This window comes from Malurus melanocephalus, unplaced genomic scaffold (assembly GCF_030028575.1).
Source record: "Malurus melanocephalus ecotype Western Australia unplaced genomic scaffold, MMel_1.1 scaffold_141, whole genome shotgun sequence".
Taxonomy (NCBI): Eukaryota; Metazoa; Chordata; class Aves; order Passeriformes; family Maluridae; genus Malurus; species Malurus melanocephalus.
Window position 1 is genome coordinate 1229931 of NW_026623373.1, and position 16602 is coordinate 1246532.

At 37.7% G+C, this 16602-nt stretch overlaps 2 protein-coding genes across 2 annotated transcripts in view; one reads left to right on the forward strand and one right to left on the reverse strand.

The window, feature by feature from the left end:
* The window catches only part of CPNE3 (copine 3), a 28746-nt gene extending 28431 nt beyond the window's left edge, over positions 1–315 (reverse strand). Inside the window, exon 1 of the mRNA XM_057371107.1 lies at positions 237–315. The gene's annotated coding sequence lies outside the window, so the exon portion shown is untranslated. The remainder of the gene's footprint in view (positions 1–236) is intronic.
* Positions 316–510: 195 nt separating this feature from the next.
* On the forward strand, positions 511–13819 carry RMDN1 (regulator of microtubule dynamics 1). Its single transcript, XM_057371108.1, has 10 exons — positions 511–664; positions 1284–1395; positions 4082–4169; positions 5114–5273; positions 5897–5986; positions 6636–6691; positions 8751–8838; positions 10432–10462; positions 11727–11860; positions 13619–13819. The coding sequence occupies exons 1-10, from the start codon at positions 545–547 to the stop codon at positions 13655–13657; spliced, it is 918 nt and encodes a 305-aa protein (XP_057227091.1). The 5' UTR covers positions 511–544; the 3' UTR covers positions 13658–13819.
* The last annotated feature ends 2783 nt before the right edge of the window (positions 13820–16602 follow it).

Here is a 16602-nt window from a genome sequence, read left to right on the forward strand (position 1 = left end):
GCAGCAGCAGCGGCTGGCAGCGCTCCCGTGTCCCGGTGCAAAAGCGGGGCTACACCTGAGGGGACGTTTCACGCGAGGMACGGCCGGGWCWSCRSMRSCCCCCGCAGCCCTGCCCTGCCCTGCAGCCCCAGCCCCGCACGGCTCCCGCTGGACGAGGCGGACAGCCGAGAGCGCAGMCCCGCGGGTAAACGGGCCGGAGCACTCGCCCCCGCGGCACGGCCGCACCCCACCCTCACCTGCAGCGCGGCGCCTCCGCACCCCGAGCCCGCGGCGGCCACACCCGCGCAGCCGGCCCGGCCCGGCCCCGCCCCGGGGCGCAGGCGCACAGCCCTCACCGCCCTCACCGCCCCTCCGCCCAGTGCCCCGGGCTGCCGGCCGCTCGGCTTCGGTGTGGTTCGGGGCCGTGCCGCGCAATGTCCTGCCCTCAGCTCGGCGGGATGGCCGGCGGAGCGGGCGGCCCTCGCCCTTGCGTGCCCCCGAGCCCGGGCAGGGCCGCGGGGCGGAGCGGCTCCTCCGCAGGCGGGGGGCGGTGCTGGCGGCGGCGATGGCGGCGCTGATGGCGGCGCTGGSGCGGCTCTTCCGCCGCGGCCCCGCCGGGCTGGGGACAGCGCTCCGGCGACAGGCGATGGGCGGCCCCTGGGGCCGGGGCCGGCCGGGAACCGAGGTAGCCGGGGTGCCGCTGGGTGCGGGGAAGCGCGGCCGCTTCCAGGGACTGGTTGGAATGGGCTGCGCAGGGAGGCTGGGGAGTCACCGTCTCCAGAGGTGTTTAAGGAAACACAGGACGCGGCACTCGGTGCCAGGGTGTAGTTGACGTGGTGGGGCTCGCTCGTAGGTGGGATCCGATGATCTCAGAGTCTTTTCCACCGTGATTCCCTGTGTGATTCCCGCAGGGTGTGACCGCCGCTCGCCTCCGCGGTAGGAAGGAGGCGGGTGGAGGCTCCAGTAGCGAAGGACTGGTTTATTTGTGCGGAAATTGAGAGCCCTATGCTCGTTGGAGCAATACGGATCTGAAATTTTGTTTCCTACCTTGCGTTTAATCCATACTTGGTGGTTTATGTTCGGTATAGTGCTCCGTTCGTGTTCTTAAACGTAATCGTGAGCTCCTGTTGAATGTACTAAAAATACTCTCCCGCTGAAGTGGCGTTTTGTCTTATGAGGGTGATTAAAGATTKTAAAGTCTTTTCTTTGCTCAAAATCTGAAATATAACCGGTCATACAGMCAAGAAAAACCTTTAACTTGGAGTGATAATGTTCATTAATACCTGTCYTATGATTCTACGCAGGTGCTTAGAAAAAGCCTTCAGAATGGGGTTGTACTTTCAACAGGGTCCTTTTTGGTTTATGAGGCTCATAAGCTGATTTCTGGCTTTGCTGAGGTTCATGCAAGCTTCAAAGGTAATAGTTTCAAATTTTAAAGTATTTTGGTTATTCTGATATGAAGCTTAACATTTTTGTGCCAGAATTGTAGAAGGAAATGGCGTCATGCTTGTGATATTTTCCATTAGGACTTCATGTAGTGTCATTTCGTGATACGATCGTTTAGAATTGGTTATGGGTGGCCTTGTAGCACATCAACAGGTGATTATTTCAGGTGTCACCGAAAACAGATCTAGTATCTCATCCTGTCAGGGATAGAGCACATGCACAGGGTGTATGATAACTAATTTGCTGCCTGATCTTTAAATGATTGTTATTGAAAAGATATAGGTCTGTTAGGAATGCAGTCCAAGACCTAATCTATTTCTAAAAATTTCAGTTACTTCAGATTTTCAGTTGAACATGCCATGATTCCTGTTTAATCTAGTTGAGCAACACTGAGATAGTGCTTAATACAAAATTGAGAAATGTCTTCTTTAGTAACTCTAAACAGGGGAAGCAAAGCCCTGCTCTATGTATCAAAAACCAATGTAACAAGTGGTAAAATATCTTTTCATAACCTTTGAATAAGGATAGTCTCACTGTGGGAAGGASAGTAACAGTATCYTAAAAGGTAATATTGTTGCAGATGATGAACTTATCTGTCACATGCTAAATAAGGATTTTCAGAGTAAGCGTGACAGAAGGGAGAGTGAGCCTAACTGGATGCATGCTTACCATGTAGTTGAGGTAGTAACCACTTCAGGTAACCTGTTTCTCTGTGTCTCAAAAAGAGGAACATCTTAGATGTTTAAGCATATAGCAATACAAAATCAGATGGTAAATTTCTGAATGAATAAGGAGCTGTTCCATGTGCTATAGCAGAAAGAGTGTCAGTAAGTAGAGTTGGAATAGCTGCTCAGTACACAAATAAGCAGTAATGAGGAATAAAGAATTCATTGTTTCTCCTGAGGAACACAAAAACACCACTTAGTTGCCTTTGGTCTTTTCAGTGTTCCCACTTGAATCTGACACATTCCTGAGAAAAGCAATGCTGACACACTTTTTATACAAGACATGTAATAAATATGGTGAAGATAAGGGTGAAATAGAAATATCTGAAAAATACTCTAGTTAAAGAGTGTAATAATTTGCATAAAACACTTTGTGGGAAATGCATTCAGAAGTGTTGAGTTCTGAGCATTTACTCATTAGATACGTTAGTAGTGTCAGGTCAGCAAGCAAACATASCAGTTTATGACGATAATACTGAAGATGTACCAAAAAGCTCATTTTGAAAAATCCAAAGTCCATGTAGACCTTTACCTTATCTTTGAAAGGGCTGAAAGAAGACCTTTAGAGACAGCAAAGTTAAAAATTATCCAGAATGCACTGATTTATACTCTAGGATCGTTTTAAGCTGAAAATGGGGCTTTTGTGTTCAGTTCCTTCAATATTTTGCTTCTTTTGTAAAGAAAACAGTGCTGCCTATAACATGGCTACCATATTTACTAGGCAACTTGAAAAGGGAAGAAGGAAACCTGCTTCATTTTTATGAAGGGGGTTAGAGCTTATGTTTTGACTTAAAAGTTTGATCATGGACCCAGGAGTAAATACCAAAGAAACAGCAAGCATAGGTAAAAGTTCTGGAAAAAACTAGACAAGGCTTTTAATTGAAAAGGTAATTTTTTAATGCTTTAAAGTTGGCAGAAGAATAAKCTCGGAGTTTATTCTTCTCCTATACAGTTACATACTTCAACAGAATTATCTATCTGCTTCCATATGGGTATTTTTCCTTCTAATTCCATCTGTTCTTATGCTACAATTCTGTATTGTGTGGTGTTTGATAGTTCTGTTTCCTATACGCTGTTTAAGTACTATATTTATTTATATATTATTATATTTATATATTATTATATTAATCCAGTTGTGGAAGTTATATTTCCCCACCTCTGTTGTGTTTTAAAATATTTTTTAGGAAAAAAGTATCATAAAAACAACAGTACTTAGTTTATAAATTGATACTCTAGAAAGCCAATTCTGATTTTCAAGATTATATTTGCTTTTAGTATCTTGAACACACAGGAGTTTCAGTAGATTAACTSTATATTTTGGAGTTGTGTTTGGGAAAATCTTACGGACTTCAGGCAGAAAACCTTTAAGCAATGTTTTGTTTTGGCTTGTGAGTAAATAATGAGACCCATTTAAACAGCAGCAATCTGGCAAAACTGTGAAGTAATATTGAGAATGAAAAATATTTTTAGAAGAATGGGTTTTTTTCATTGCTATTATTAGATTTAAATTCTCTACATATACTAATGAAGGGGTTTTGTTACTTTCAAATCTCTATTGTACTTGCCCCCCGCTACATTTTCCATTTTTTTCCTTATCTGCCATTTTCACAAGTTAAAAAATAACTTATTTCTAGTAGTCTGATGCACTGAGAAAGACACCTTTGAGTGTTAAATCTGTTAAGCATCCAAAGCTGTCTTGCTGAAAGCTGTTGTAGTTTCACTGGAGAGGCACCGATTCTCATCCTCGAGCATTGTACATKATGCTTATTCAATCCTGCTGTGCTTGTAAGTTATTTGAGATGATGGTCTAAAAATGAGCTACATCATTTTCAGSTAGGTTGTCTTGCTCTGARATGTTTTGGTTTTGGTGGTAATGTCGTAATTAACTGTAATTTCTTCTTCTGTTTCCACAATTTTAATTCCTTCATAAGTGGAAGATGTGATAGAACAAGCAGACTACCTGTATGGGAGTGGAGAAACTGAAAAGCTGTATCGGTTGCTGGTTCAGCATAAAAATAGGTACTTCATTGCCTTGGGACATTACTGTGGTTTCTTTTCTGTGCTCTTATGTGTCAGTTTTTCAACTAATATTCTCATTGTGGGMTGCTGGAGAACTTATTTTTCACCTTTATGTAAGTAGAAAAAAAGGACTTGTGATCTTTTTCCTCCTAATGGAAAAATGAAGAGGGAGATGGTAGTTGAAGGTGAGGGTTAACCCTCCAGTTTTTTAGTTCTGTTTGTTTCTTTTGAATCCCTTAAAATATACTGCAAAAATTCTGAAAGACTGTAAAATCTCTATTAAGATATAATCCAGAATTAAAACTGTAGTTATCTAAAGTAACTAAAGAAGTGCAAGCAGTGCTTCATAAAAGTATGTTAATGAAATAAAACTTAAGATMATTTAGCTTTGACTATAACCTACCATACATCATTTCATAAGGTGATATAAATAAATACATAAATGTAGGGGCTTATGTGCTTGTGTTATGGCTAATCTGAGTTTTTTTACTGTTTTTCTATGAAGAATTTAATAATTTAAGTACAATTACAGGAAAAAACAGATGCATAATGTTTTAAGTATTCCAAGTAAAYATCAATACAAATCAGCAGAGTGCTGGAAAAAATACCATCTAGCTAAGAACAGAGTAGCCCACCTTTTCCTTCTGGTGATACCATTGGCATTTWAAAAATCTGTATCCTTGTTTTTGAGAAAACAAAGACCTTTCCTACAGATATGCTTGCTTTKCAGACCAGAATGGCACAACAAAGTTATTGTCAGACACTGTATAATGGCAGGCTTTCATTTGCTGTTTGTTACGTTGGTATTGTACATAGCATAGCATGACAGATGACACGCTGTTGTCTTATCACCCACTTGAGATACACTTTGGAAGAATCCTTTAAGACTTTTTTTTTTGTTTTCCTGATTACTTTAAAACATTAGTGTTTCTGTTCCTCACCAGTGATGATGCAGAGTTGTTGTGGCGGCTGGCACGGTCATCAAGAGATCTGGCTCAGCTTGGTAGTACTTCTGCAGAGGATAAGAAACAACTGACATATGACTCCCTTGAGTATGCAAAAAAGGCACTCGAAAAAAATGAATCAAATTCTGCAGCACACAAGGTGAGCCATGAAAAATAACTGAAATCTTGTTGATTTCTGTTTATAGAAAACAGAACAAATGTCACTTGCTGTTGTAGCAAACTTCAGCATAATTTTTCAGTTGAGAATCAATGAGACTTCTAGTTCTCCCTAAATTTTGGAAAGATCTGAGTTCAGACTTTTTCAGGTAAAGTTCCTTTAGGGAAACAGAAACTGATTCAATGTGTGCAAGACCATGGAAAGAGGTGACTGATCAGGGTGATTACAGCTGATGTAATCAGCTCCTCCTGCCCAGATGCAGCCTTAAAAATGTTGTAAATGTCTCACATTCAATATGCTGTTTCTGTGCTTTCATTGGAAATGTTTCAGGCCCTGAAATATTTTTTTTTTGGTATTGCTTTTATCACAGGCAAAGAGGTAGCAAAGTGTAGTGACTTGCCTTGGCAAATTGAATTAGGAAAGGACATTTATTCCCTTACACATGCAGACCAGCAGCTTCTTCTGATGCTGCTTGAGCTGTTCACAACAAWTACTTCTTGCTTGTCGTTGTTTSTRGTGCTGGCAGCTGTTCTGGTTGCAGTTTTTTTAACATGAATTAAYATAGTGCTGTATTAAATGTTTTATTTTTGTTACTTGAATTACAGTGGTATGGAATTTGCCTCAGTGATGTTGGAGACTATGAAGGAATCAAGACTAAAATTGGAAATGCTATTGTCATCAAAGAGCATTTCCAGGTAATTTTTTTTTGCATATGACAATGTGTCCAGTATATAGATTGTGTGACAGGTGGTAATTAATTTTTGGTGAAATACCTCAAGTGTACTTCTGTTCAGGCTTCCTAGTAGCACTTGTTTTTTACCAAGTTACTGTGACATACACTCCAGAAATACTCCAGACACAAGGAGTAGAAATTCTCTCSTGCAGTAAACGAAGTCCCTTTAGAAGGGAGTCTTGAAATAGCTGAAGTGCTTTGGACACCTGTTAGGACTAGATCAAATGTAACTGTGATATTGAGAAATGGCTGTGTGGCTGTCCTTTTAACTGTGGATTATGTTACAGTAAAGGACAAATACTGCAGAAGGTAAAGGACTACTAATTTTATATCATCAGGGATTATATCAAAGTCTGAACACACCAAGTCTCAAATGCAACTTTTAATGACCTGCTAAAGAGAAGTGCTTAAGACATCTGTCAGTGTCATCAGATTTTTGGATGTGAGCTTTGGTTGTGCACTGAAAAATAGTGTATTGCCTTGAAATTCTACACACTGTCAGTCTAGTTTAATTAACAGTAGGATAACAGGTGTATTTTAAAATATATTTTAATCCACATATCAGAAAAACTTCTTTACATACATATGTTKGTTTTTTCTCTCCTCACCAGAGAGCCATCGAACTGAATCCAAAAGATGCTACAACAATTCATCTTATAGGGATTTGGTAAGAATTGGTAACTAATTTTCAAATTAGTTGTTTCATGGAAAAGAAAAACGCAGGACTATAAAATACCTTGCATGAATTGCTGAACTTGTTTGAATAATTTAGAATATGCTTGTAATTGATGTAAGCACAAAAACATACTGAACAYGTATAGGATGTCATGCCTTGAAAAAGTCTGGCTGTGAAATCTTATGCAGTTCAAAAAGATGAAAAATAGTTGTTCATTTAATTTATTTGTATTGAACTCATTTTACAGATGTTAAGTTTGCTTTACAGAATCCATAGGAGGCATGAGTGATAGCAAGTAGTGCTTATTTTGTTCTGGAGTGTGTGAATGGAGTTGAAAYGCAAAACTGAATTTACATTGAATTTCAGTGATTGCTACAACTTAAYACAATCTGTGAAAAGCTATCAAAAGTGAGATGTACTCCTAAAATATTTGTTATTTTCTGTCATGATACTGCATTKTAAAAGTTATATTACATAAAGAGAGCTTACAAATGTATACCTACTAACAAAAAATCATTGACATTAAATTTACTGCTCAGTGAAAATGGTACTAAGAATTACTGTTACATAGCAGCCTAACAGGCTGGAAATAGATGTTTTCATACTAACCAGRGTATTCTGTGCAAGTGGTGTGATGGAAAGCAATATTATTTATGTCTTAGTGAGAGACTCCAGACAGCAATTTTGGTTATTTGTCTGAAAAAGACCAAAGGTGTGTAACATTGTTTTACAGGAAATYTCTGTTGTAGGATTGAGAGATTGAAAATAAAGGCAGTGTATTTTCAGCTTTAAAAAAATCCTAAAAAACACAGTCMATTTCACTTTTTCTTTTGACTCCTGAGTATCAGAGAAAACAGTCTACTGCTCCAGAGTTTACTCGTTTAGAAACTTTGTTTTTTCAGCATCTACCATTCACTCCCACATGATCTAAMAACTGCAATAGTCAAAATTTCTAAACAGAAGTATATGCTACCAACTGATTAAGCCTCAAGGTCCATTTTGAGATAGGAAGCTTGTTCTGGAAAGTAAGACATTATTCCTAAGGAAAATTAAAAAGATGATCAGAAATGTGAGATTAATAACTATTTTGGAGCCAAAAGCATTCTTATGTTGTCTATTTAAATTAGTCATTACTGAATGTCAGAGCTATTTTGATCTGAAACTGGCATTTGGTATCAGCAAATTGTTGAGTATTTTTTTCCTCTTTCTAGTCTATCCTGGACTGGATCTCTTTCTGATAAGAAACATCTAATAAAAGAATTGCAACTCAGACTGTGTATTCCATGTCTTGCCCCCCTCTCCTCCAAACATTTACATTTATTAATTTTTCACCTTCTGTAAAATGTTCTCTTTTACACAGCGCGTAACAATTGTAAACTCATTGTGGGAGGCTACTGTAGTGAATAGCATTGTTTAATGTTTACACCCAGAAAGTTCTGTGCACTTGAAATGCTTCACAAATGTTTAATCYTTCCAGCACCAATAAGACAGGTGACTGATTGATTACCTATGTTATTTAGTAGATMGGAAAACAGCATAGCWTGGCTTAGCCTAGAACTCAGTGGTTTGATTATTGAATTTATTTTCATTCTTATAGATCAGAGTCTCAGGAATGTTTCTCAGATCAGAGTCTGCAGATGTGCTTTATATTAATAATTGAGAAAAGCAAAGTAGTGTTGAGGTAAGGCAATGACATTACTCAGTTGTGCTGTTTTTGCAAATACATTAGAACAAAATACACATAAATCATTAAAATTATTCAAGCTCAAAATCTGTCTCATTCTTAGTAACTGTCCCAGTTTTAGCTAATGTAGTTAGTTCCCARTAAAACACACACAAAAACTTCTTTAATAGCAGCTTCAGACATCTTGCTACTTTCTTGTTCTGATGTAAAAATATGCTTMATAGAAGTTGCAGTATGTCTGCAGTTTTGACTCTTGGAATTGACAATTATGACATCCAGTTTTTACATCCAATAACAATTAGGAGAGTGCTGCTCAAAAACAAGAGAAATGTGAGGGGTAGGTATAAATGTTTCTTTTTGCTTCAGGTGYTACTCCTTTGCTGAGATGCCATGGTACCAAAGAAAAATAGCTGCGACGCTGTTTGCCACACCACCAACCTCCACATTTCAAGAGGTACAGTATGAAAATGTTTCACAGATTTTTCTTTCCCCCATAAACCTGATGATACATTTTTTAATTTTCCTGACAAAGCTGACCTCTSCTTATGGAATAAGTATGGAGTTGAGTTTACAACTGTCAATAAAAAGAGAATACAACAGGAGAGTGAGGGATAATAAAAACATACCTTTAATTTTCTTCAGCTGTAGCACACTGAATAGTGGAAGTTCTTTCATKTAGCTTGGGCATTAGAAAACAAGTTATATGTAAGGTAGTTTGTATTTACTGTTGTGCTCTGTTGCAGGTAACTGTCTGTTCTAGTCCAGTTCTGATGATTTATATGGTGGTGTTATGYCATGTACTTACCTGCTAGTTCTAATAGAATTTAACCCCTTATATTAAATACAAGAAGCAACAGCTTGCATTATTACTTAACATGAACAAATATCCTTCMATTCTCTGGCCACATATAGTGGTGGGGTTCTTTTCRGTTGAAAGTACTTTTGTTCATCTTTTCTATGAAGATTCCTGTTGTCATATACCCTAAAATATACTGTCCAGATGTTTATCTTTTAAAATAGTGTGCATCTAAAACTGTGTGTCTTATTTAAACACCCATACATATATAGAAACTTCACTATTAAATTGGTAATAGAGTTTGCTGCAGCTGTTACAATCTTTGTTTAGAGCAATCAATAACTGTTTTGCTCTCCTAAGGTGGGAGGCAGGGCAGGAGTCATAGAAAGCAATGTARAAGGCTGCTTGCTGTTACATAGAAAGTAATTTAAGAGCTGATTAAAAAAGAAATAAAGAATTTTAATGGAATGTCAAGCTTGTAAGTTTTGCTGGAAAATCACTCTCAGAAGAATACAAAGTGTCAGCCAGAATTTCAAATACTGCAGAATCACACCAGTCCCAGCAGCCTTTTCTGTAGCACTTAAAGTCCCTGAAGAAGCAAACTTGCACTGGTAGGAGGACTTCGACAGTTTCAGTACAAAATCTGTTTTCTAGATACATCCACACATTTAAATTCTGTCAGAGCGTTTTCCCTCCAACCAGTACCATTAGGAAAAGGTAGGGATGAACTGGAATTTTTTTATGTGCAGGATGGGAAACTAGTTGAAAAATGTGTGAATTTTATAGATGTTTATCCTTATTTCTCATGTAAGAGGGCATTAACTGGTGTCCTCTGGGAGTCCCCTCTCAAATATTTACTAATGACTCAAATCATAGGATTTGTTTCATCTATTAAATTTATACATGAGAAATGGATGGGGAAATCTGCAGATGTGCTGGAGAATATAAATAAAATTCAAAATTATCTTGACAAGTTGGAAGTGGGAAAACACAAGTTTCGTAGGAACTAATAGGAGGTACTGTACTTGTGGAAAAAGTGGTAGGGGGATAGTTAGATAAATACTAGTTCTTTTGGATAATGTCAAATCGAATTGTACCTTGAATGAGAACCATCTGATTAATTAATGCTGAAGTAATAAAAATAAAATCATGGACAGGAACTCCTTCTTCAGCTATTTGCATAAGGCTTTAGTATGACTGTTGTGTTGAATTTATTCTCTACTTTAAAGAATACAACTTTCTCTTTTACAGGCTCTTCGTTACTTCCACATGGCAGAAGAAGGTAATACTTGTAGCTTGTTTTGACTGAAAAAGTTCTTTTAGGAAGGATGACTTGCAGTAAACCTCCAGCTATCAGTATCATCTTAACAGCTGTAGCCACCAAATCCAAAACAGTAGCATGTGATCAGCTGATAARTGTGGTGGGCCAGGCAGCACACTGGGCTGTTACATCAGAACATTTCATCAGATACTTAAAAGTATGTTACACATTTCATTAAGTACATTCCACACTTAGTATATATCACAGTGTAACATGAAAGTTTTTCAGAATAAATATTAAGGTGAAAGTTGTACCTTCCTGAGAATAAAGTACTCTACCCCATGAAATTCAACCGGAGTGCAGGGGTGGCAAAAGAAACCAAAAAAGTGATTTTGTGTTACATTTAAATTTCAAAAGTCTTTATTCTAAATAGAACAACAGAAAAAGCACACTTTTTATTATTTCAGAAGATATAATGATCAGACTGCCAATCTGAGAGTTAAACTGTGCACAGGATATAAAATATGAATGTGTTATTCCTCCAAGAGTGAAGCCATAAGCAAAACTGACTCACTGAAAGATAAAGGAAGGCAAGGGAAGACAGTGCTCTATGAAAGATTTGTATATAGTTAAAACAGTGAAGTTTAAAGGAAAAGCTCCCTCAGGTTTTCCTGAGTGTCAAGTAATGCAGCTGTGAACAGTGAACTTCATGTCAAAATTTGCCTCCAAAACACCTTCATACRTTTTGAAACCTGACCTTAAATCCAGCAGCAGAGAAAGCGTGTGCTATAAGTATAAACAGTAGCCAAGACTAGTCTTTAATAATGAATGATGCTTTATAAAAGCAAATTTTAAATCTTTCCTTAAAAGATGTCTAGTGYGGATACAAATAGTTATGTTCTGTAAGAACTAAGCTGGTGTCTGTATGTGCTAGGAAATGTGCCCCATTTTCCCTTGCCTATACCTGGTTGCATTGCCTGTTGTACCTACTAGCTCCAGAAAAGCCCAAAATCTGCAAAGCAAAKCTGTTCTGCATTAAGCTCACTGCTTTGCTCGTTGTGAGCAATATAGTGTCATTTAGTATATTAACTAACAAGCTGCTAATTARTGACATTGTATACAGACACCAAAGTCTAGCAAATGAAAGTTTTACATTGGCTTCCTTCTGATCTAAAACCAAACTCCTGTATGTTTTCTGAAACACATATCAAAATATAGTATATAGTATCAAAGTAGAATGGTGCTGCTCATTCTCACTTAAAGCATTTCTCCTGTCTCTATGCAGCTGATCCAAATTTTTACAGCAAAAATTTGCTCTTTTTGGGGAAAACATACTTGAAGCTAAACAATAAGAAGATGGCGCTTCTGTGGTTAAGCAAAGCRAAGGAGTATCCTGCACAGACAGAGGAGGACAAACAGGTAGGAAGTCAAGAACTGTCATAGTGCAATCATATATTGTACCCAACATATGTGACATCATGGCMGTGGAATGTTATCTGAAAYAATTGCAGAGGAAATTATAGGTCAGTACCTATAATTCAGAATCACCATTATCAACACCAATAAATTCTAGTRTGTTACTAGCCACTTCTGAAAACAATGGTTGGAAATATTCTGTTTTATTCATAGTAGAGAGCTGTTACCCTTTTTTTCTCCATTTTATCTTTCTAGTGCTAACAACAACCCAGCCTTAGCTGTGTTGCTGAAGTTCAGGCAAGCACCTGCACTAGCCTATTTCTATGGGAATGTAGATTCACCTTTCATATGCCTGAAATGGGTAAGGTAGGAATCACATTTGGAAGAGCTAACARTTATGTGAACACAAGGCAAAATTAAACATGGATGTACCAAAACCTTAGCATTGCAGTCCTTTCCAGGCTTCTAGGGAGAGATTCAGATGMTCTGAATAAGACACATTAAGGTAACGTATCTTTGACAGCACCTCTCCAATGCTAGATGGCAAGAGTGAATTACCCTGGCATCTGCTTCCTACCTAAACATTGAAAGTACTTTCTGGAGAATTATCCATTAGACTTGTTCACACCTGGTAATGCACTGAGTATAAACCAAAGCAGTTGCAGTTACCTTTCATAAATAATCCTGTTAGCATCAGGACTAATAAAGGCTTGTTTATAATTGATCTTTCTAATGGTTGATTGAATTTTTCAGCCTAAAGGAATAATGGTCTTAGTTGTGTATGAAAGTGGTCAGTTCTCGCAGTTACTAGTAGCTGGAAGCATATGTGAAACCAGTGATCCCAAAAGCTTGTCTTTCTYTAGGAACTGTGCAAAAAGAATAGTCAGGAGTGAACTCTGTGCAGTAACCAAGTTGTTCATCCGCTGATCTGCTTCAGCTACTTGTGGCCTCCTGGTACAAACAYCTATTTCCTAATCTCTTAGAGGAGTGCAGAGCTGCTGAACTGAGAGGTTTTATGTGGGGCATTCTCCCTATTCTCTGGATGAATGTAAAATACAAAATTCATTGGGAAATAGACTTGATAGTCCACTACGAAGGAAACTGGCCTGTGCAAAGAAATTTGAATTTTTGTCTCTGCATAATTAGGTTTTCTAAATAAATATTTATTACTGCAGGTACTCAGAGGTATCTGGCTTACATTGTCTGCACGGCTTGTTATGCCAGTACCAGAAGCTTGTTGTGTTGGAGTTTTTTTTGTGGTTTGAGGAGGGAAGGGAGTGTGTTGAGATTTTTTTTGTTGTTTTGTTCGGTTTGTTGTTGASGGGGTTTAATTTGAATGTTAGAGATCATATTAAAATTTTATTATGTTTTAACTGTTAAACCTTAGGGAAACAGAGCCTCAGAAATGGTCTCACACTTCTAAGTCACAATAGTGTTGAAAACCGTAGGTTGGTCGGATATGGTGAGTGGTATGACAACTTCATACATGCTATTACTGGACCACAGCAAAGCAAAAGCTAACATCTGCATTCAGTACAAATAAACTTAGTTTATATAGTAAGTGAATTACACTAAAGACACTGGCTTAAGTGTTTTATTCCTGTTGATGTTTTAAGTATAAAGCATCTTGAATTACAGAAGAAAAATGACTAGTCTTAGGAGTATTCTGAATTTACAAAACTGCAGTGAAATGTTTGGGTGATTGTGAGGCAAGTTTTGCTGTAACTACTGGGACTGATTTGTTATATTTCTTTTTTTCAGGTACAAAAAGAAGCTTTGGAGCTCCTTAATTCTATATAAGAAGAAACAAGGTAACAGAAATTCAGTGCCTCAGGTTTAAGCAGCATAGGAAAAAGGCTCCAAATACTACTTTGGTTTATTGAAGCTGTCAATAAAAGTGCAGCCCAGACTTTCTATCTCCCTCTCATTTCTATTAAACTCTCAGCTAGAAGATGTGTTTCATTTTGTGATCCTGTCTGTTGTTTTACATGGGAATGAAGGGGGCTTCATGCACAAGCGGGGTCAATATTTAGACGGAAAAGGCTGGGAGAGTGTTTGCACAGGTTTTTAATTATGTTTTTTACACTTCTAAACTACAAGTTATTTATGAGGAATAATAAGAAACATGACTAGCAAAAGTTTAAAGAAAGGAGGGACAGGGTCATGACATAATAACAATCCTGCAATTTTTTTCTACAGCATTTTCATGTGAGGTTCAATGGCCCTCAGGAGTAACAGATGCTTCTACAGATTTATCATTAAGGCTGCACCATYTTAATTCCAATACTCTTAAATGCTACTGTGTGACTTCACAGAAAGTGTTGTAATTTAGAATAAAAAATGAACAAAAAATCAGGGAACATCTAAAAAAAAATCCCTTTATGGGTGATTATCACTATGTGCAGTGAAAGCTTTCTGATGATCTAGTAGCTGTAAATGTTTGCTGGCCACACACACTTTATCCTAGACTGTGACAACAGGAGGAATATACARTCCCAGTATATTAGGAAGGAACTACTGTAGGGAAGCGTTGGGACTTCTGTTTGTACAGAAAAAGCTTTTTTTGGTCTTTCTACAATGTTGGCAGGAATGTCACCAGAAACACAAAGTAACCTAAGTCAGATGTCTAGCCAAACAATACATTCCAATTACCCAAGAGAAAAAGAGCACCAAATAAAGAAAAAGTGGCAGACAATCAGTTACATGTGGTATTGTACGAAAAAAAATGATGAGGAATACCTAATACTTGCTTTGCTAGGAAAGGGTATTGCAATCTACTGAAGRAAGATGAAGAACAGCATAAATTGCTTAGACAAACAAAGCCTGAGCTAAGTCAGYAATAAAAAATTCACAGTTGAGAGAGAATTCTAGCCTGAGATCACAAACTAGTTACAACAGGGTTTTCTCAACTACCATAGAGTAATTATTATTTTTCTATTAGTAAAGCATCAAAATGAAGTCCTCTATGTCACTGTCATCTCAGGGTGGATGACAGTGTTTGAATTTTCTGCATTCATATGCTACGAAAACATCTTCCATATACACAGACTTGCTTCTAATAGCTTTGTGGCAGAGGCACCTTTACTCAGATGCCTTTTCTGCTGCTGCACAGAGGAAGAGTATCCATGTACTGAGTAACAACTGTGCAAGTGTAGTGAAAAGCAGCTGAGCTGCAGGAAGAAAGGAACCAGCAAAACCAATGAACTACACAACAGCTCCTTCAAGTGTATTGCCTCACTGGTTCCCTTCTCTGATCTCCAGCCACRTTTGTCTTCCCTCTTTTTACTTGCTCCCCAAAAAAGGTGAATTATGGGGAATTCAAATGGGAAAAGAAAGAACTACAACATAGTCTTACTGAATTTCCCAGAAAGTTCAAGTGCTGTACACACATGCACACAGGTGTATTAAGGAGTGTTTTTCCCCCCCTCAGAGCCATTCTTTCACCCTTGGTATCAAKTCACAGATCATACACATGTACAGAAGGCTACTGGGTTGGGCTTTTTTCTTGCTTACTAAGCCTTACCCCCCAGGAAAAAAATACTGCAGTTATGAGACAGCTAAAGTTACCAAAACAATAAAACAACTACATTCTTGTGATGAGCTGTCTTTTTTATTATTTTGTTCAGTTACTCACAGATTCACAAAATTCAGCAGTTGGTAGCGGGTCACCAAGTCATTCATTAGTGCAAATTTGTTAATTGTGACATTTAGCCCTCCTTGTCTTTTAGGCAAATGACACACACACTGGTGCCTGGCCTTTGACCTTGGTTTATTTTAACTCCTCCATTCTAACCAGCATTAAGTGGTAATTTATGTGCACTTGCACTTCAAATGAATTTAGTGCAATATAAAAATGGTTTTGCAGAAGATACTTGGTGGTGTATGAARAAACCTCAAAGTGGTGGAATTTTTTGAAGCTCTTACAGAAAAGGGCATGTAAGACAGCAGTCTGTTGGGCCTGCTGCACCACTGCTGTGACAGAGCTCTGTACAGGTACAGYTCCAGTGTAAGCTGTGCATACTGAATACAAAGCCTTGAGACAATCCAATATGTAGAAAAATAAACTTTTGGCTGCTATATTGGAAAGATACATGACACTTTTAACATGTACACTTTTAACAGTGCAATATGATATGTTAACACGAGTGTGTTGAATTGTATTCTAAAATCATTTTCATGTGTGTACAAAATTGTGTGTAATTTAAATGTCATGGAAGTTACAGATAATATTTAAAGCTTATTACAAATGGTGATTTAAAACATGTTTTTACTCTATAAGGAAGCACAGTTTGCTAAAAGTAGCATTTAATATCATTCACATGAATAAGGTGTTAAATTTTAGTATTTTTTAATCACATCTTTGCAGTTCAGCAAATGCCAATAAAACTAATTTTAAAATGCTTTTATATTATTGTGCACTTAGGACAAACCTGACCTACATAAAAGAATAACAGGTTTTAGACATACTTAATTCATTCAAGTATATCTAAATTTCTGTAAGAACTTTAGAGAGAGAATTTAATACTAAATAATATTTTTATCTGTGCAAAGCTTAAATAACTTTATGAGTTTACTATATCCAGTATCTGAAACTGAACATGAACACAGAAAGCAGCAAAATTCACATTACCTTTTGTATACCCTTATAGCTCAGTTTATGTTAATAAACTATAAAGTTATAAAAAGGACATCATGGATTGAAAAGGGAAACAAAATAAACCAACAAAAAAAACAAAAAAAAACCA